General features: G+C 40.3%; 2 protein-coding genes across 3 annotated transcripts in view; one reads left to right on the forward strand and one right to left on the reverse strand.

The window, feature by feature from the left end:
• On the forward strand, positions 1–12,685 carry LIAS (lipoic acid synthetase). 2 transcript variants are annotated; one of them, XM_063310702.1, is made up of 11 exons: positions 10–194; positions 2,109–2,287; positions 2,815–2,908; positions 4,070–4,150; positions 4,824–4,980; positions 6,511–6,568; positions 6,681–6,809; positions 8,367–8,512; positions 9,474–9,544; positions 10,355–10,466; positions 12,499–12,685. In XM_063310702.1, exons 1-11 carry the CDS (start codon positions 84–86, stop codon positions 12,549–12,551), a joined length of 1,191 nt encoding a protein of 396 aa, XP_063166772.1. In that variant the 5' UTR covers positions 10–83; the 3' UTR covers positions 12,552–12,685. The 2 variants fall into 2 exon arrangements, with proteins under 2 accessions (XP_063166773.1, XP_063166772.1); XM_063310703.1 differs by lacking the exons at positions 9,474–9,544; positions 10,355–10,466; positions 12,499–12,685 and having other exon boundaries at positions 1–194; positions 6,681–6,819; positions 8,367–8,466.
• UGDH (UDP-glucose 6-dehydrogenase) overlaps positions 12,571–19,597 on the reverse strand; it is a 20,226-nt gene continuing 13,199 nt past the window's right edge. Inside the window, exons 9-12 of the mRNA XM_063310701.1 lie at positions 18,369–18,502; positions 17,394–17,485; positions 17,203–17,313; positions 12,571–15,967 (exon numbers count right to left, since the gene is read on the reverse strand). Of these exons, the coding sequence (XP_063166771.1) occupies positions 15,857–15,967; positions 17,203–17,313; positions 17,394–17,485; positions 18,369–18,502 (448 nt within the window). The 3' untranslated portion in view covers positions 12,571–15,856. The remainder of the gene's footprint in view (positions 15,968–17,202; positions 17,314–17,393; positions 17,486–18,368; positions 18,503–19,597) is intronic.

The following is a 19,597-nucleotide window of genomic DNA, read 5'->3' on the forward strand; positions in this document are numbered from 1 at the left end:
TCCATTGAGGGACTTAGGCGCAAGGAGACGTTTGGCTGCGGCGGTCTCCGGCGGGAAGACAGGACGGGGTCGGCCGGGCTGGGATGAGATCACCCATGTCGCTGCTCCGTCGCCGAGTCCCCGGCGGGATTGTCGCCACCACCGCTGCTCTCACCCCGAGGAGCCTGATGAGGCTGGTACCGGAGGGCAAACCGGTGAGAGGTCACTCCATTCTACGAGAAACTCGTGACTTGGCAGGGACCCCCCACTTGCGTCCTTTCTCTCCCCGGTACCCAAAGCTGCGTTCGCTGCCACTCCGCAATTAACGTTTATTTTGTTTATTTATTTAATTAATTTGTCCCCGCTTATCTCCTCCCATCGGGGGACTCGTTGGCCGCACAACATCCCTGTGAGGTAGGAGGGGCTCAGAGAGAGAGAGAGAGAACCCCGGTGAGACGCGTAAAGGAGCAGCGATTTTTTATTTAATCGCCATTTCTGCAAATCCGGCAGCGATTAGCAGACCTTGGCTGATCTGAAAAGCATAATAGGATCTAATCTGGTTAAAACGTGGATGGGACACCACCAGGAGATCCCAGGGCAGGAAAGTCCCAGAAGGCATTGGCAAACTTAAAATTGTTGGCAATGGGTCAGGTTCATGGAGATTGGGGCTATGGATGGCTGCTAGTATTGATGGCTGTTGTGTTACACCTGAATCACAGGGAGGAGAGCCATCTTGAATGATGGCTGCTAGGAAGGGACCATGGAAGAGGCTCCAGTCCTGGCTTGTGTGCTTTGTAGGTGCACCGGTTGGCTGCTACGTGACACAAAGGGGCTGTTGGCCTGATCCAGCAGAGCTCTTTTTAAATTGGGGCCGGGTTGATACTGCACGCTGAGCCAAAAGCGAGTTGCTTATTTATGGCTTAATATGTAGTATCAACACTGGAGGTGTGGTTCATTTAAACCATGGTTAGAAAACCTTGGCTTAGCATGCTCTGTAAACAAAGCCTATATTCGTAAAAGAAAAAAATACAGGCTAGGTACCATTGGTTTATTCCTTACTCCTTAACCCATGGCTTCCCAAAAAAAGGTAACAGGAGAGAAAGCAAGCAAAGCATTTGTTGATGTAAAGTAATAGGTTCTTCTTGCTTTTCCACACCCTGTGTAATCCAGTAACCATTGCGGAAGAACAAGAATAAAGGAGAGAACAACTTAGAACTCATGGAAATGCCCAGACTTCACTACTGTTTGCAACTCATTCAACAGAATGCTGCCAACCCCTTACAGTAAAATCTTCCCTTTTCCTCTTCTGATCTTTGGCACCGTTTCAACCATCCGCTGCTCACCTGAAAGGGAATGTCAAATTTCTAGCGATCATGTAGTCCCATCAAGGGGTATTGCAGAATGCAAGAGGAGAAAATCCAGCTGCACCTTACAAACTCTCTAATATTTGGCTGGAGGGAAGCTCATACAGGTGGAAGCAAACAAGGAAAATACGCTTCTGGTTCCATGCGTTTAGCCTTGATTTTTAAGGCTGAGCTCTTACAAAATGTAATAATTGTACATCGCTCAGACTTGGCTTTAATTAGAGTGATTTATAAGCCTTGTAAAATGAATATTAGTAGTAAATAATAGTACACTAGGAGATCCTATAAATGTGCAGTAAATATTGGCTGTGGGAGAAAACTACTTTAAAACAACTGTAACCATCCGTCCCCTTGAGAAAAGGCAGCATGGACAGTCCAAACAGACATCCAGTAGAAGTTTGTTCCACAGATCTAAAGCCTGCTGCAGCCCTTCTGTTGTTTGATTTATTTATCACCAAATTCATACCCACATGCTCCCGGCATGCCAACCCACAGCAGATTACCACTCATTGGACCTCAGAGTATAAATGACAGTTCTACAAAACAATATAACAAATAAATAATGCCAATATAAATAAAGAGAAATGTCTGATGCAGCCATTATCCTTAGTATTTGCTAGGAAAAAAAAATACTTTTGCATAACTAGAATTGTGATCAATCCTGATTCTTGGGAAGAAGCTGTTGAAGCTGCTTTTCTTCTTAAAGCTACAGTCTTTTAAAATGCTGTGTCACATTTGCAAAGCAATCACACTGTTTTCCCCTAGGTGTTTGGAAACTGTTGGCACAACCATTTGAGAACATTGAGTTCAAATTTACTGCCAGAGGAACAGATGAGGCTTTTTCAAGGTGGTCCTGATTTGAAAGAGTTTATATCCGGAGAGCTTTCTGACAAAACTAAGTGGGCAGAGTACAAAGGCAATTTAAAACGCCAAAAAGGGGAAAGGTATGAAGAAGTATTTCACGCTCATTTGTTGTACTCTAGTGACCAGTTCAGAAGCAGTTGTTATTTTAGGTTTGTAGCATAATGAAGTAAAATCTCCCGTATTTGAATGGCATATTGATTATTCAGTAGCGCTTCATTTACTTAAAATAAAATGGAACCTCTGTGAAAAGCATAGTATTTAGTTGGAAAAGTATGGAAAGATACTGTATATACTTCAAAAACTGCAGAATAAAAGGGCATGTTTCCATCAGATCGGTGTCATGAACCTAAAGAAACCTTAAGAACTCTATTGCATATTTTGCATTTTACTCTGTTCTTTTGTAACCTGGTATAAAAAAATACCAGTAGCAAAAAAAATTTAGAAATCCACATCAATTCTTTGTTTAGTCTGTTTGAAATGAGTTGCTGAGTAATAAAAGAAGCTGAGAGCATGAACAGTGGATTTACAAAATGGTATTGACGTGGAAAGGCAAATAATTTCTAAAATGAGATAATGGGTTAACTAAAACAAAACATTTTATTTTTAGGTTACGGCTTCCTCCATGGTTGAAAACTGAGATCCCAATTGGAAAAAATTACAGTAAACTGAAGAATACATTGCGCAGTTTAAATCTCCATACGGTATACTCCTACTACCAAACCCTTTCCTGGTTTGGAAATTTTTATTTTTTCCCTCTGTTTTTTCATATATAAAAGGAAATGTGATTGGGCTGAATGTGGAGAAGATACAGACCAGCAGTCACTCTTTTAGACATTCGAACAAAGAAATCTACTTCATTTTAAGTTATACATTAAAAGTTATCAACAGTTTCCCTTAAATTTCCACTTTAGATCACTTTCTTTAGCATATTTTCTTAGCTCGCTGTGGTCATTTCAAGTACTTTCTGTTTTGCAAAGTACCTGTAGGGTGCTAATCTTTGTCTTCCCTGGCATTAAAGGTATCACTCTGACAGTTGGAGGTTTCCCTAGAGCTAGGAATTGGAACTTTGCTCAGACCCATCTTTCCTCCTACATATCCCCAACTTCCTGCCTCCTCTGTTCCCCTCTTGTTCCAGATTGTAACCTGAGGGGAGGGACCTTACATCTTCATGTTTTAGCAGCCACAAATGCCAATATCTCTTCTGTTTACTAAACAAAGATAGTTATATGATATAGCCATACATGCCATATAATTAAATTATTAACTTAAGTTACTCACTTAATGGAAATTAAATATATGAGTTAGTATGTTTATAATTACTATTATAAACTAGTACAGTATGTACAGTCGGCTGCCAGCTATGTAGTTGTTTTAGTGTTGATACGTTTTTTGAATTATCGTTAGCCGCTTAGAGATAGGCTAGCCATATAAATTTATAATAATAACAATAATAGTTTATAATATCCATCCATCACACAAGATAGGGAGAGTTGAGATGGGGGAGAAGTAATTAGATAGGAGAAGGAAGATAAGAGAAAGAAGCTCTGTTTAGACATTACAAAAAGGGTGAATAACCCTGCAAAAACCAGTTTCTTGCAAGCAAGCAGGGATGTGTTAATCATTGGCACTTTGTTGGTTGGTTTGTTTTCAGCAGCTTTTCTCTTCCAATCAGCAAGCATGAGATGAGTCCCCTCAATTCATAGACAAAATTGGGGAGAGAAAGCTCCTATCTCCCTATGGGAAAAATGCAGGGGATTATGGTGCTAACTTTCCTGCTGTAAGAAGAAATATTGCAAATGTAGGGCATACCGTGGCGAAGTTAGTTCCTTTTCTGTTGCTAATCATGGTGTCCTTAATGTTAGGTGTGTGAGGAAGCCAGGTGTCCAAACATTGGAGAGTGCTGGGGAGGAGGTGAATATGCTACTGCTACAGCCACTATAATGGTAAGTTGATCACCGACCTCTGAAGGTCCATCAGGAACAGAAAGTCTGAGTGTTCAAAACCTTGTTTACTGTAGTAAGGCAAGGAATTGGCCTTTTGTCATCGTGATACCGTAATGGGGGATTGAAGTTTGGTTCCAGGAAAAGCTGGGCTGCATCGGATCAGTGGCTTAATAATGTTACAGCCTGTTTCCCACAGTGGTCACCTCCCATGATGAGAGTTAGTGTGGCATAATGGTTAAGGAATAGGACCAGGGAGACCCAGATTCTAGACCCAGATTCTAAGCCATAGAATCTCCCTGGGTGACTTGGGCTTCCATATTATTCCCCCCGATTGCATGAATGTGCCCACGATGCAGGGAGCATCGAAGTTGGCAAGATGGAGGAAGCTTTGCAAAGCGACCCCGCCCATTCTGTATATGTGTCGACATCACACACACGTTCCAAATGGGTGGGTCTCACCTCATGATGTTCCATCTGCCATCTTGCCACTTTTGACACTCCCTCCCCAAGTTTTTCTTTGCCTCTTTGCTGTTTTCTAATTCAGAGATCCAATACCTCTTGGTGCCCTCTGGTATTGAGGTATTGCCTTATTTACGTTTTGATCAGCGGGAGGTTCAAATAATTTGAAAAACTGTTTTTTTTAGAAAGAAGGCTTAGCTCTTTTCTGTTTTAGTTAATGGGGGATACATGTACAAGAGGTTGTCGCTTCTGCTCAGTAAAGACGTCAAGAAGTCCTCCTCCGTTAGATCCAGAGGAACCATATAACACAGCAAATGCAATCGCTGAATGGGGACTGGATTATGTTGTATTGACCTCTGTGGACAGGGATGGTAAGTTGTATTTCTTTGCCTGAGAGAAAACCCAGCTATGTTATATGCAGAAATCTTCTACTCAAAAGTTTCTCAGAGTTAGGAGTCCCTGGTGCTCTCTGAGCCTGGTTGTTTTCTTGCAGACGTTTCATTGCCAGACTAGGCAACATCTTCAGTGCGAAGGGGGAGTGGGCCTTGCTAACCATCAAACCTAACCATCAAACAGCACAATACACCTAATCAAGGAACTATTAACTCAGGCAGTCAACCAAGCAGCAAACAACAGCCCAATCAAGGAACTCCCAAGGAGAGAACAACACCCCTACCAACACAAGCAGGGCAAGCCACAGTATATAAACTGAGAGCAAGGCCCACTCCCCCTTCGCACTGAAGATGTTGCCTAGTCTGGCAATGAAATGTCTGCAAGAAAACAACCAGGCTCAGAGAGCACCAAGGACTCCACAGTTCAACCCTGAGCTACAGATACTTGCTTCGATTGGTTTCTCAGAGTTAATACAAAAGAAAAAATGCCTGTAGTGAAAGTTTTCATTAAAGTTGCAGATGCTTCTTTGCCTTTACAGTTCTAGGGGCAAAATTCCTGCATAGGTTTTGGATACTTCCAGTGGAATTCCCTGATTCTTAATTTTTCTTCTTTTAATTTCTCCGTTCTTAAAAATGTGTGCATAACACACACACAATAAATGTGAATCTCTTGCTAGAGAACATACACTGTAGTTATAAAAACACATTGGAGCTGTTTAAAATATATAGTTAAACCCTGCGTTACATTTGCAGAATCCTGGTGGCAGCACCTAACCAACCTTGGCTGATCTCAAAAGCTAAGCAAGGATGGGCTAGTTAGCACTTGGGTGGTAAACTGTAAGTTAGACTGTGAATTGGAAAAAGGCCACTTCCATATTGTTGCCAAGAATGCAACATAGTCAAATTCCTGAAGTCACCAGAAGTTGAGCTCTACTCTAAGGCATTTTTATTTTATTTATAACATGGCATGGTTGAGTAGCTTTTGCTTAATGCTCTCCTCTAATACACTATAGCTGGAATGCTTTTAGGGGTGATCAGTACCAAACCATAATTTTCCAACAGAAGTCGCACTTCCAGCAAATGGTAGTTTGCTTTGAGATATGGGTTGGCAACAACAGCCTGGCCAGCAAATCAGAAAGCTGAAAAGAGTCAGAAGAATTCAAATCCAACAACTTAATGAATGTGCCTTACATTCCTCCATTAGATGTATGTAAGGATGGCCTCTGAGGATTTTTTTCTGTTACTGTTTTTGAGACCCCAACAAATTTGAAATGTTCACGCAGGCATCTGGTAGAACTCATTATGATGTCACAGGCATCATAAGGTCATGCAGATTATGCCGATGATGTAATTTGCCTCAGTTGCACACACATGATGTTACTTAGACCCTGCTTCCATCTTGGATGCTTTTGAATGTACAGAATTATTTTTGTACGCCAAACTTCCTCAGATCTTCATAAAATACATATTTGTTCTGTATGTGAAATAACTGAAGAATAATCTTTGCAGATCTTTCTGATGGAGGAGCCGAGCACATTGCAAAGACTGTATCACGTTTAAAAGAAAGGTGTGTGAAAATATTAATACACTGAATGAAAAACTGTATGTCTGAAAAAAGGGTGGCTGCCACAGTTTTCTTGACTCTTGTGCATATTTACCACATGTTCCTTGCTTTGCAGGAATCCGAAAATTCTTGTAGAATGCTTAACTCCTGACTTCCGAGGGGATCTCAAAGCAGTGGAGAAAGTTGCTTTGTCTGGGTTAGATGTGTATGCCCACAATGTGGAGACAGTTCCAGAATTGCAGAGGTGATGAAAGGTGATCTATACAGACAAATAAGAGTTATATGATTGCTGTTTGCTATCAGCTAGAGTTGTCCTCATTCAAAAGGACATTGGTAGTTCAATCTCGCGATCATAAGAGCATAAGCTCTGCTCTGCTGGATCAGGCCCATGGTCCATCTAGTTGAGCAGTCTGTTCCCACAGTGGCCAGCCAACTGCACGAGGAAGTCCACTAGCCTCCCAGCTGATGGCCTTCAGGGGCAGTCCCACTGCCATCAAGCCATGGATCCCCATGACTTTCATGAACTGGTCCAGCCCTTTGTTGAAGCCCGCCAAGCTGGTAGCCAGCACCAGATATCATAGGAGCAAATTCTGAAGTTTGATTACATGTTATATAAAAAAAATACTTCCTCTTGTCTGTTCTGATTCTTCCTGGATTCAATCTTGTGGGGTGACCTCTGATTCTAGTATTTTGGGAAGGGGAAAAGAGCTGCTCCTTGTCTACTTTACCCACGCCATGCGTAATTTTGTACACCACAATCATGTCCTCTCTTGTTTGCCTCCTTTCTAGGCTAAATCAGTAGGTCATCAATACTAGGCTATTTGCTCAGAGAAGGTTCAGTTTTTGTCTTCCTTTTTTTTTCTTCAGACAAAAAAACAGTATGCAAAAAGCTAACTTTCTACACTTTGTGTTGCTGTTCTAGATTGCTAATTGTATTGGGGCAACTGTTTTGTTTGAATGTGCTTTAAAATTCCCTTCTATTTTTGCTCCATATAACCAGATTTTTCAGAATTTACCATAACCCATCTCTCTAAGTCAGCTTCCTGATTAAATTAATTCCTATTTAATCAGGAAGCTGACTTAGAGAGATGGGTTATGATAACCTGAAAAATCTGGTTATATGGAGGTTTTTATGAAAAATCTGGTTATATGGAGCAAAAATAGAAGGGAATTTTAAAGCACATTCAATAGCAATGCCTCCTTCAGAACTGGACCTCCTCTATCTGTATGCAGAGTCAAGGACTGAATTTTTGTGAATTGTTTTTAGACCTACCAGTGCTCTAAAATATGTTTATAGTTTTGAAAGGTCTTCCCCAATTTGGGTCTGTCCAGATGTTTTGGGCTGTAACTCCCATCAGCTGTGACCTATGCTGGCTGGAAGCCATGGGGGTCAAGGCAAAAATAACTAGAGTCCTCAGTTTTTTCATGAATCTAGTTGTTTATTCAAGGAATTCACACCAAGAAATGTGACTGTTCCTAGGGATTAACTTGCGGAGTTACCTATCAACACAGTGATGTTGGCGGAGACCTGAAACCCCTAATCCAGCACTTTCTTTTACAGTAGCCAACCGCATCTTTAATAGCAAGCCCTGCAAATAGTATTACTTAGCCATTTTCTCTTGAAATTGGTGTTCTGAGGAACACCATCTCTAGTGCTGCAAGATCTCTTTCCATTATTCTTCTAAACATTGTTCTCTCTTCGAGGGTGGATAAAACTTAGCCGGAGATGCAGCAAAACTAAGATCCATGCTGAAGTTTACCTGTGTTATACTCAAAACGTTTATTACTCTTTTCCTTGCAGCAGAGTTCGTGACCCTCGGGCAAACTTTGAGCAATCCATTTGCATTTTGAAGCACGCTAAGAAAGTTCAGCCAAATGTAATTTCTAAAACATCTGTCATGCTTGGCCTGGGGGAAACTGATCAACAGTTACATGCCACACTGAAAAGTAAGTTGAGAGCAGAGGTGACTGTGGGTAGAGGGTCCAAAAAGTGAAGATGGCAGCTGCAACTGTGTAATCAACGGCCTGCCCCTATTTACGTGTATTGCATGTGTGGATCACATTAAAAAAGGACAGGGCTTGGATTGCACAGCCACCACCTTGGCTTTTTTTACACCCCATCCCCTTATTAGTGCATTAGTGTACATCCAATTATGGCAGTTTTGCATATTTTCAGTCGTAAGTTTGCCTCGTCCAATTTTCACATCATTTGGCATATTTTAGAATGCTTTTTATATGCAGTTTCTTCCTGATGCACTTTTCATTATGCAGTGTTTTTGCTGAGAGCTACTCCACAAAAGTGATTTTTGTTTTGCCAACAAAAATAATGGTAATACGATCATTTTACCCAGGGAAATGAAAATTAGATCATTTAAAAAAGGCAGACAGAATTGATTTCTCACCATCCCTCAATGTTAGTAATGATTCCATGTACACCATTAGCAAGGATTCCTCATACACAAAGGCCATGATTCGGAGGGGAGCCTTGGCTTAATGGCTGAGTATTTGTTTCAAAAGAGCTTATGGTAAGTGAGATTTGACTGTTGTTATTTGCAAAGGTAATGTTTTGACACTGCACTGGGAATCTTATGCTGATGTTTGACTCTAACTGTATCAAGTTTCAATATATTTTATATTTAATAAAGCCAGCATTATTTTAATAGTTGCCATTAAGAGTTCAGCATGAAGTCATGCATGGTTGATCTCAGAAGCTAGGCAGGGTTGAACCTGGTTAATACTTCGAGGGGGGAACAATTTACTGGCTCTTTAATGGAAATCTGAATGCATTAATTGACAACAAAGGCTAGTGAAATCAGTGAAGCTTACTTCCAACTGAATGGGAAGTAGAAACTAATGCCAAATCATGGTTCTATCATTTACTAAAAATATCTTTTTTTAAAAAAAATAGGATTACGTGAAGCAGATGTGGATTGCTTGACCTTGGGACAGTACATGCAACCAACAAAACGGCATTTAAAGGTTATTTTTTAAAAACTAAATTGAAGACTTAATGCTGTTCATTGTTTAAGATACTCTAAAACCTGTTGGAAAAATCTGGACTAATATTAGTTGCATTTTACTGCTGTCAATAAACATTCTGAATTTAGCCCCACATTTTGGGTTCATAATATCCCACCCCAAGCATGAAACAGTTGATTGGAGCATTTTGGAAAGTGTTCAAAGATTAAAATACAATGCTTTGAGCCCCAAACAGCTTTTTGAAGCTTCCAAAATGCTCAAACATCCTGTTTTGTCTTCAAAGCAATTGTTTCACACTTGAAATGGGACATTTCAGACTTGAAACAAGATGTTTCAACTTCAGAAAAGTTCAAATTGAAACACTTTGCATATTAGTAACAAGCTCTGGATTTCTTTGGAGAAAAAAAATGGGGGCCGGTATTAATCTTGGATTTTGCATCTATTTATATTGTAATTTATATTTGTAAATTGTTTTATTTTTATAGGATTTTAATTGTCTATTATAGTTTTGATTTTATTGTAAACCACCCAAAGTCCCTCTTTTGGGGAAGATGGGCGGTAGCAAAATTTGAATGAATGAATGAATAAAGGGTTTAAATGTGGCCATTTTCCAGTTGCAAGGTGTAACAGAGGATCCAACAGCCTCATTTTTCCTTCCCTTTGCATAGGGCACCTGAGATCAAAGGTGGGATTCTGCCCTGAAATGTATCTGAATGGAAGTATGAAAGGGCTTTTGTGAAAACAATTAGAAAACAGTCCCAGTTCAGATTACCCATAACTCTTCTGCCTTTGTAACATTATTTTATCCAGGTTGAAGAATATGTTACTCCGGAGAAGTTTAAATACTGGGAGAAGGTTGGAAACGAACTTGGATTTCATTACACTGCTAGTGGGCCTCTCGTGCGTTCGTCTTACAAAGCAGGTAAAATGTGTACCATGTCAGATTAGCAGGATCATAAATGTGTCACTAACCCCAACCACAGTGTTTATGAGTGCAATAGATTGTTAAATGATGATTAACTAAATATTACTAGTAAACAGTATTTGGATCTCAAGTGGGCAAAGGTGCTTTGAATCCAGCAGGGCACCTTTGTCCCTGTTAGGTGTGAACATTGCTTGACTCTACTAATATTTTTTTTTTTGGATCTTTCGAGTCAGTGTTGACTCCTGGTGACTGCCTGGATGAGTCCCTGCAGTTTTCTTGGCAAGATTTTGGAAGTGGCTTGCCATTGCCTCCTTACTAGGGCTGAGAGCGAGTGACTGGCTCAAGGTCACCCAGCTGGTTTCATGCCCAAGGCAGGACTAGAACTCTCCGTCTCCTGGTTTCTAACCTGACGCTTTAACCACTATACCAGTCTGGCTCTTCTAGTGAATATACAGGATTTATTTTTTATTTCTACTTATTAGTTGAACAGGTCTGGTATTTGTTGCATTCCATATTAATTGGACCCTCATGGAAAGTCCACATATCCAGTGTGCAGCAGACTGTAGCCAGAATTCAGATGTAAATTGCTATGTAATTTGCAACATTTGTTGTAACATGCGAACTGTGTTACATTGTCTTTAAAATCAGAGTATGTTCTATTTCTTGGGTGATAGATATTATTTAAGCAGCTTAAAAAATAGATTTTCATAGCTGCTAAATATTTGAAGCATCGTGTACAGTATAACTATTAGCTAATTTCTCAGGTTACTGGCAGAATCTACAGTGGATAGTATTTAGCCTTAGAAACCAAGCAATGATAATTTTTTGAAAAACCCTTTGCTGTTTTGGCTGTACTGTAATTTGTAGAAGCATCCAATAGCATACAGGCTACAAATCCTGGATGCTCTTGAAATTTGTTTTTTCTTTTCCCCAGAAGTTCCGTTTCATGTTCAATAACGAAGGCACATAAAGACTCTTTCAGGCAAAGGTGTGACCACCTCAGCCTTCCTAAGGTCTTTGTTAACCCTTGTGCTGATTGCTGCTAGTTGAAATAGAAGTATCAGTGTGTAGCACAATGATGTATGAAAATACTGTGATTAACTTCACTACCAGTACTTGGCCCCTCTTTTCCCAACTGTTACCCCATCACTTTGCTTGTTTGGCATTAGTGTCCTTGGGAAACCCAGCCATCTATCAGGTGTCCTGGCATTGCCATCTTCTGGTCAGAGGTCTTCTGGGATGACATTACATAGGAGGAAAAGGATTTGGCAAAAATGGCTACCCAGAGTAGGGATGCCTCAACTGTTTTGAAGTCTCTTGTAATAAGCTAAGATATAGCAAGAGCCCTGCGCTGTTTTGCCTGGGAATAACTTTCACTAAAGTCAATGCATTTAGTCCTTTCTGCAAGCATGGATAGGATTGGCTTGTCAGTTTGCTTGAAGACTATGGTTGGGGATCTTTTTTTTTCCCCCAAGTTGCTGAACCCCTTGAGAGTCATTCCAAATTAAAATTCCTGAATTCCATCACTCATCCTACAGATATTTATATAGGTTTATGGCTAAAAAAGAAATTTCATTTCATTTCATCTTGCAGAATACGATGTAGAAATTGTGAGCGAGCTGCTCCGTTTAACTTAATCCCTACAGTGCTGAATATGGCTGTGTGGAACTTTGGATTTGATTCCCCCAAAGATGTTTTGAAATCCTTGGGGTGTAAATGTAGCCCCTGGTTGTGGTGCTTTCAAGAACTACCACCTTTTTTGGGATTCCAGCTGTACGGGAGAGCTGCCTTAAAGACCCTTAGCCAGGCGCTACATTTGGGGTCTCCCACACTTGAAAACCCTTTTGGGGAATGAACTCCAAAGAGCTGCACAGCCTTTGTGCTCCAGAACAGAGAGCAAGGAGATCTTTTTTCATATTCCTTCCTATAGTTGATGATTCTCCAGTATTTTCCTGTAATAATGGGAAGACACACAAATGAAGATTTTGCTGCTTGGTTAAAACTGCTTCTTTTGTTCTGGGCTGTGCAGGTGAATTTTTCTTGAAAAACCTAATACACATGAGGAAGAAGAAAGACATCTGAAGTGTCAAACATGAACAGGAAGAATTCTACTACTTTAATTGTAACGTTTTAAATGGCAACATCACAGATTAAACCCAATGACCAGTTTGGAGGGCTTTTGTTGCTTTATCAAAATTAAACCTTGCTACAAAATATTTGATTTGTTCCTGGACTCTTACATGTCCTAATGTTGTACAAAAAGTCATTCGTTATACATTAAATGGCTTTCGAACGTATCAAGAAAAACAGAAGTAGCATGAGACGTACATGTTAGGGAATCAAAAGATTTATATGCACCGTTTAACTATCTCGTCAGTAATCATTTTTTGAGGAAGGATGCTCTGCTGGACCCCAACACACATCTTTTCAATTGTTCTGAACAATCCTAGTAATAAGACAGCTCTCAGTCATACCATTTTTTCCACGAAAGTTCTAAGCAAAGAGCAAACGTATTTTCTCTTTGAACATAAATCGGATGAAATACACCTGCATTGTAAATGATATTCTTGATGGGCTAAGAAGCACAATGCTACATGTTTCAGGGAAAATTTTGATGCTATTTGGACTCTATATTGTGAACAGTTCACTCCCATCAGCAGTTTTGTGGCAAAGGGACTGATAGAACCAACTATAGTATTGTTACATTTTAAGACAGAAGATCAAGGGATTTTCACAACACAGTAACAGACAGTTGATAGAATAAAGTAATGATAGTATGCTGGCAATAGACTGAAATTCAGAGAGGCATGCTATGGATGAATTTAGAAAAATCTACGGCGTAGCAAGCTCATTTCCAGACTGACAGGAAGTATTTATAGAGACAATTACTGCATTCTGATGTCATCCCTCACCCTCAATAACCTAATTGCTGGAAGTGTGAGGGGAAAAACTCTCAGACATAGAAAGCAGAATTACCGAGAAAAACTTGATTGTAGGGTCCATAACTGTTCATCATGTTCAGTGCAATACGAGAAAACAAAAATGAATCCTGCCAAAAATAGAGACTTTACTAGACAGGACTGAACGCTGAAGCCCGTCAAAACATTGGGAGAAACTAGGTAACAGCAGATCCAGAATTTACTTTTCACAAATGGAAAGTCTCATTGGAACAGAATGGGAAAGACGACATGCTTCTAATTCTAGATAATTATCTACCCTGGAAGTCTGGGAAACCTTTTAGCCCCAAAACTTCTGCCCTTTCTCACTACCTGGAGCAGAGTGTTAGTTTTGGTAGAGTTCAGAATTAAGCTCCAGACTTCAAAAACCGTAGGACATGAGCTTATGGCTAGTTCTTTACTTTCAGTTCCACAAGGCATTTGCGTCACTTTTAATCCTATATTTCTACATACATTTTAAACCATTCTTTATAAGAGATTGTGAGGATTTCCACTGGATTAACTGCTTAGATTTCTATTTCTTAGGTATTTCTTTGGGCTAGTGGAAAGGATGGCCATACATAAGGGGAATCGCTGCACTGTAAGCAATGACAACATTGGAAAAAAAGTTGGAATCCTCTCAGAGTTTTAGTAACAAGATGCGATTCAAAACTTTAAAAAAATACATACGCTGTCAAACAAATATATTAGCCAATCCTTTTTGGGGTGAGAAGGAAATATGCTGTCTTTTGAGGTGGTGATCTCATGCTATGAAACGCAATATACTGAAAAATGTGATCTTATCTATTAAGAACCGCCTTTTTAACACTGTAACAAAGATGAACTATACATTGGCTTAATGTCACTGAGCATAATACAGTTACTTTCTCATTACAATGAGGTAGTGAGCTGATCAATACATAGCATTTGGTTTTGTTCTCTTGGAGGTGCAGAACTTCTGCTCCTACAGCATTCTTGAATGTTAACTCAGTTATCGAAAAGGAAAACCTGAATTTTGTGCCAGTCAGGTTAAACTGTTGGATTCGAGCTCACATACGATGTTAGCTTTTTCCCAACTAGCAAGACTTACTTTATGCAAGGTATCAATGAGGCTCTGAATCATTAAAAAAAAAAAAAAAAAAAAACTGACACGCTAATTTTGAGGCAGTTTTGACAAAACGGCGAGAGACGTTTGCAGCTGATCAAAGGAAAAGGTGGACTTGTATTTTGATTACATTCAGTACACGCGTGGGTGAGAATTATCGCCATCCCACTGCAGTGACAGGTATTCCAATTTCATACTTAACACAATCATAGGGAGAAATAAACACACCTCCTTTTTGCGATTATATATAGCTCTTATGTGCCACGCGTAGTTCACTGGCACAAAGTGGAATGAAACAAGCTGCAAAAAATCAGATCTCTGGAATACCTCTTGTAATAAAGATGGGAAAGGATATCAGTAGGACTAATGTCGCTTCAAAAGGAGGAAATGTTCACATTCCAAGATATTTATGGGTATTCTGTGTCCCAGTTCACACAACACGCTTAAACCATACTCTAGCTTGTTTGGTCTTGGCTTCGTGTGTAGTATGAACCCAACCAATTTTGATTTGTTCAGTAAACCAGAGCTTAATATACCATATTGAGATCAGATCAATTTCCTACGTGGACGGAACTACAATTAAAGTCCCGAGAGTGCTTTTAACCACAATAGGAACCTTGTGGTTCGATCAGCTTCTAGGTAGGCTTCCATAGAAAACTCGGAAACTGATGGTCAACATATCAGCAACTGAAGAGAAAGCAGAATCATTGATTTCCTATCTTGGGCCCTCTCTGGAATAAGCATATTTTTATGAAAATACCCTCAACTATCATTCCATTCGTGTCTTGACTTCACTCTTATGGGGAAAAGTATGTCTTAACTGAAATGGCTGATCGTACCTGACAACAGTCTAATTTAAACTTCCAATGTGAACAGTGTTACATGGTATAATTTAGACTACAGTATCAAATAGGATAGGGAAGTTCTTGCTTCTCATTTTAACCCAAAACATCAAAACTGAAAGTCTGTGAATCTTGCAAAAACCTAGTCTTGAAGTTTGAAGCAGATGGGCTGTTCTCTTAAAAATATTAAAACTTTATGGCTGTATAGTTTCACTTCATTGATTGAAGTTACAATATTAGAAAAATAGACATTATAAAACAGAATCTGGATTGAAAATGTCCCAGATACAATGCTACTGTATGGTTCTTATAAAATCCTTTTAACTATGCAAAAATACTAAACTTCATTTAGCCAGAGCTGAGCATGGTCTCACTGATTTTGATGGGAGGTATTTAAATCCCCTATTGACATAAAAACAATTTAAATGCATTATTGTGGCTCATAGGTGCCTATTATTTTCTTCTTTTTTCCCTCTTATTCCAACTTTTCTATACCAATGAAGCCTATACTCTTGGCTTCTTAAGAGGAGGGTCTTGCAAGCTGAACTTTGGTATGTCGCAGGAAGAAGCAAAGGGAATTCTTTTGGCTGATATTTTCTTTCCAATTGTCTCAATCTGAAGTGAAAATAAAATTAGACCAGGTCAGCTGAGAAAACATACCATGAGTTGATCATCCCAGAGTTCTTTCTGAAGGCAGAGAAAGAATGAAACTCCATACCTTTTTTCTAATGCCACACAGTGCAAAAAAGGACTTTTAATAGTTTTGTGCAAGTGAAATTGGCAGTGGTATTAAAGGTGCATTAAGATTGTCTTCAATGGCACACCCAGCCACCTACAGCCTTTTGCAGCCCCTCTGGGCACTGCCCTTTCAAGGACCCCCAATGGTTCCCATCTGCACCACTGGGAAACATGAAGGCTTAGAGCAGCACTTCCAATGGCTTCTATGTCACGGGGCCAGGATGGGAAAAACAAGCAAAATCAACGGAGCTGATGCATCAGGGCTGCAGGAGCACTGAGCACAGGCATCCGGGACAAACTAATGAGGCAAAGATGGTGGAACGTGCACCACAAAGCAAACCATGGCCTTCCCTGCTTGTGTCCTGAGGTCACATGCAATGACCTATGTCATGTGCTTTGCCTTGCGATGCAAGTTCCAACATTTGCCTCCCTGTGGACCCCGCCTACCTGTGCCCAAATGAAACAAGCTGGACCTGGCTCCCCTTTCCCATGATGCCTGACCACCTTGAAGCAGCAACTCCAAAAGGCAGATTTCCCTGCCCCTATCTTGAAAAGCGAGAGGTGAGTGAAGCTGTCAGTAGCTGTTCCTTTAAGGACGAAGAAACAGCAGGCAAGCAAAGCTGAATGAGCTGCCCTCCTGTAATAATGAGTCTGAGCCTTTCCTGGCAGACTGCTACTTGGTGGGACAGGTACACAGGTGAGTGAGGCCAGGTCTCTAGCTTCAAGATACAGCAAGTGCTCTGAAGTGGAAGCCTTGATGAAGCTCAGCCTTGAATTTAAGGCAGCGAAGGGAAAGCCCTCAGTAGCTGCTTCTTCAACCTTTCAGGATGAAAGGATGAAGAGAAAGCAAAGCTAACATCCCTTCTTTCCTAGCTAATATTTGGGAAGAGCCCTGGGCCAAATATGCAACACACTGGCTGTTTTCACATGGCATGCTGAGCTATAAACTAACCACACATTTTACTCTTAATTTGTTGTGCAGACCCAGCCCACGTGGCTACTGTGGGGCTCAGTGTTACACAGACTCAGAAGTCTGGGTGACTCAAGGAAATCATGGGTCAGTTGAAGCTCATTGCATTGTCAGCGAGCAAAAGAAGGGAAAAAAGTAATACCTGGAAACCAATCACTTGCAGTTGATTATGAAGGTCATCCAGCACTCTCCTGCCATCAAAGATAAAAGCTGGCTTCAACATTTTTTTGTGAATACGCTCGTAATCCAGCTCCTGCAAATGGCCCCAAAGAATGTTTCAGTGATGGGAATGACTTGCACTTGATACTCTGCATGGGGCTTCACTATATTTACCTTAAACATGTCCCACTCTGTGCAAATTACAAGAGCGTGGGCCTCATCGCACGCTTCGTAGGGATCCTTACTAATGGTGACCAGCCGTGATACTATAATGGAAAGAAAAAGAGAGAGAGAAGTTGGCATCAAACCATAAGCATCACTTGGCTAAAGAGAAGCCCATGTAAACCTGTTAGTTTCAGTGGGAGAGATTTAAGGACATGGACAACTATCCCTTCAAGGAAGGAGGACTTTATTTGTGTTCTAGTTCGTTTTCTGTGTTCTTCCTGTTATATTTCACTGAAGAATTACAATCAAGTCTGTCTGTGCCCTATACATACTGTACAGTACATCCTCCTCCTGCCATTCTCTTTTAAACAGTGTTATTCAGAGCATAACTAAAGAAACTGGAGACAGGAGATACAATAAGAGAAGAAAGGAAGCCTCACTAAATCTGCTCTATACTGATAAAAAATAAATATGCACCAAGACATCCGAAATTCTCTGCCTAATACTGCACGTACAACTTGCACAAGCTGATTCTATATGATGTATCTTTCTTTCATAATCAATTCATACAGGAGCACAGACGTCTCAACCCCAATCAGTGGACCTGTTCTTCAGTTGCTCCTTGGCCTTCAAATACTTCAGAAGAGTTGGCTGTGCACATCTGAGCATATCATTATAGAAATAATGGGTAGATATTTCCAAGAAATATCTCCATATACTGTATTCTTTTGACTGAATTACAGCATGCAGGTAGTGATCAGTCTAACCCCTGGTCTCACTCGGTGATCTCTCCAGTTCTTTGAACTCCTTCTTTTAAGTATTTATCAGAATCCTCTTCTCCCAATTTTGACATGCATTACTAACAAAGCTTTTCAGTATCCTGATTTTGCTTTGTTCTGAAGTTTTGTTTCTCTTGCTTATTCTGTCCAGACTTGCCTACTTTCTCAGACTTGGAAACGCTTTTAGAAAGCAAATCCCACTCACCTTGGTCATCCTCTGACACACCTGGGTGAGAAAGATCGAGAATGATTTGCTCTCTCAGCACTTTGGGATCATAGATATAAAGTCTGGCACCTTCGTCCATTAAATATTTGCTGATGTAGATGCTGGAGGATTCTCTAAAAATAAAACATACGACCACATGAAATCATTACCTCTGGTAACCATCATCTACAATTTGACCTAGGATACCTGGGCTGAAAAGGCAGGTTTACAATCTATAGGGTGGCAGTTGTTAACTTAGCAAAACAGGTGGGTATTACAGAGAAAGCACCACGGAAGATAATGGGATTTGCCGTAGTGTAAAGACACACAGTATTTGCCCAGAGTTTGCAACTAAAGCTCTATCCATTTTTTAAATCTAATCTTAGCATGCTGGAATTATAAATGTAGTTTTATAAGCAAGAGCTTCAGAAATTAAATCATGTATTTGTTTTTTTGTGATTTATTCTCCTTTGGGGGACAACAGAAAATTATGATCTACAGCTACCATAGTGCTTAACAACACGGGTGTCTGTGGGGGCAAGATACAAAAGTCAAGATGGCAGCTGCAACCACATGATCCTTTTAAACATGTGTTGCCGCTTAATGGCCTGTTTGCAGCTTCTCTTCTCTGCCTCCTCCCCATGCATTATCTCCTATCCCTGCTAAAAGGCATCTGCTGACAACATTATTCAAGCTCAGAAAAGGTGAGTGACCACTCTGGCCATTGCTAGAGCAGGGCTCTGTGGTTGATGTCCTCTCTAGCATGTAGTTCCTCTACTGCTATTAGCAGCAGGGAAGAAGACCCTCTGATAGTTGTAGGGTGGGGTTAAAGCTTTTTCTTCCCTCCTTTCTGATCCCATATAAATCTGGTGTGCATGCATCTGGAAGGTATGTGTACGTGTGCTTGTTTCAGCTCTCACAATTACACACAGCGCAATTACACAGAGGCTCCCAATTTTACACCATGTGAAAAAGCCAAGCGGCTGGAATTTATGTCACGGTCAGACCCACACACCCCAAAACTCCACAACCATCTTACTTTCCCATTGCAAGTGGAATTATTAGTGGTAAAACATAAAATAAAAATATAGCAACAGAATGAGTATATATTTTCCTGCTCACCCTGTAATCGCTTCTCAAGTTTAAAGGGGGAGAAAATGAACGCGCACCCTGCTTATTTCAATCTCAGGAGCTAAGAGAACACAGTTTAAACTATGAATTAGGGATTG

The sequence above is a fragment of the Candoia aspera genome, chromosome 8, assembly GCF_035149785.1.
Source record: "Candoia aspera isolate rCanAsp1 chromosome 8, rCanAsp1.hap2, whole genome shotgun sequence".
NCBI classification, from domain to species: domain Eukaryota; kingdom Metazoa; phylum Chordata; class Lepidosauria; order Squamata; family Boidae; genus Candoia; species Candoia aspera.

Excerpts from the sequence above, each read along its gene's own strand:
- LIAS (XM_063310702.1), top strand. The coding sequence starts at position 84 with ATGAGATCACCCATGTCGCTGCTCCGTCGCCGAGTCCCCGGCGGGATT. Across the intron at positions 2,909-4,069 it reads GCAGTTTAAATCTCCATACG|GTGTGTGAGGAAGCCAGGTG; the intron begins GTATACTCCTAC and ends CCTTAATGTTAG. Across the intron at positions 6,569-6,680 it reads GTATCACGTTTAAAAGAAAG|GAATCCGAAAATTCTTGTAG; the intron begins GTGTGTGAAAAT and ends CTTGCTTTGCAG.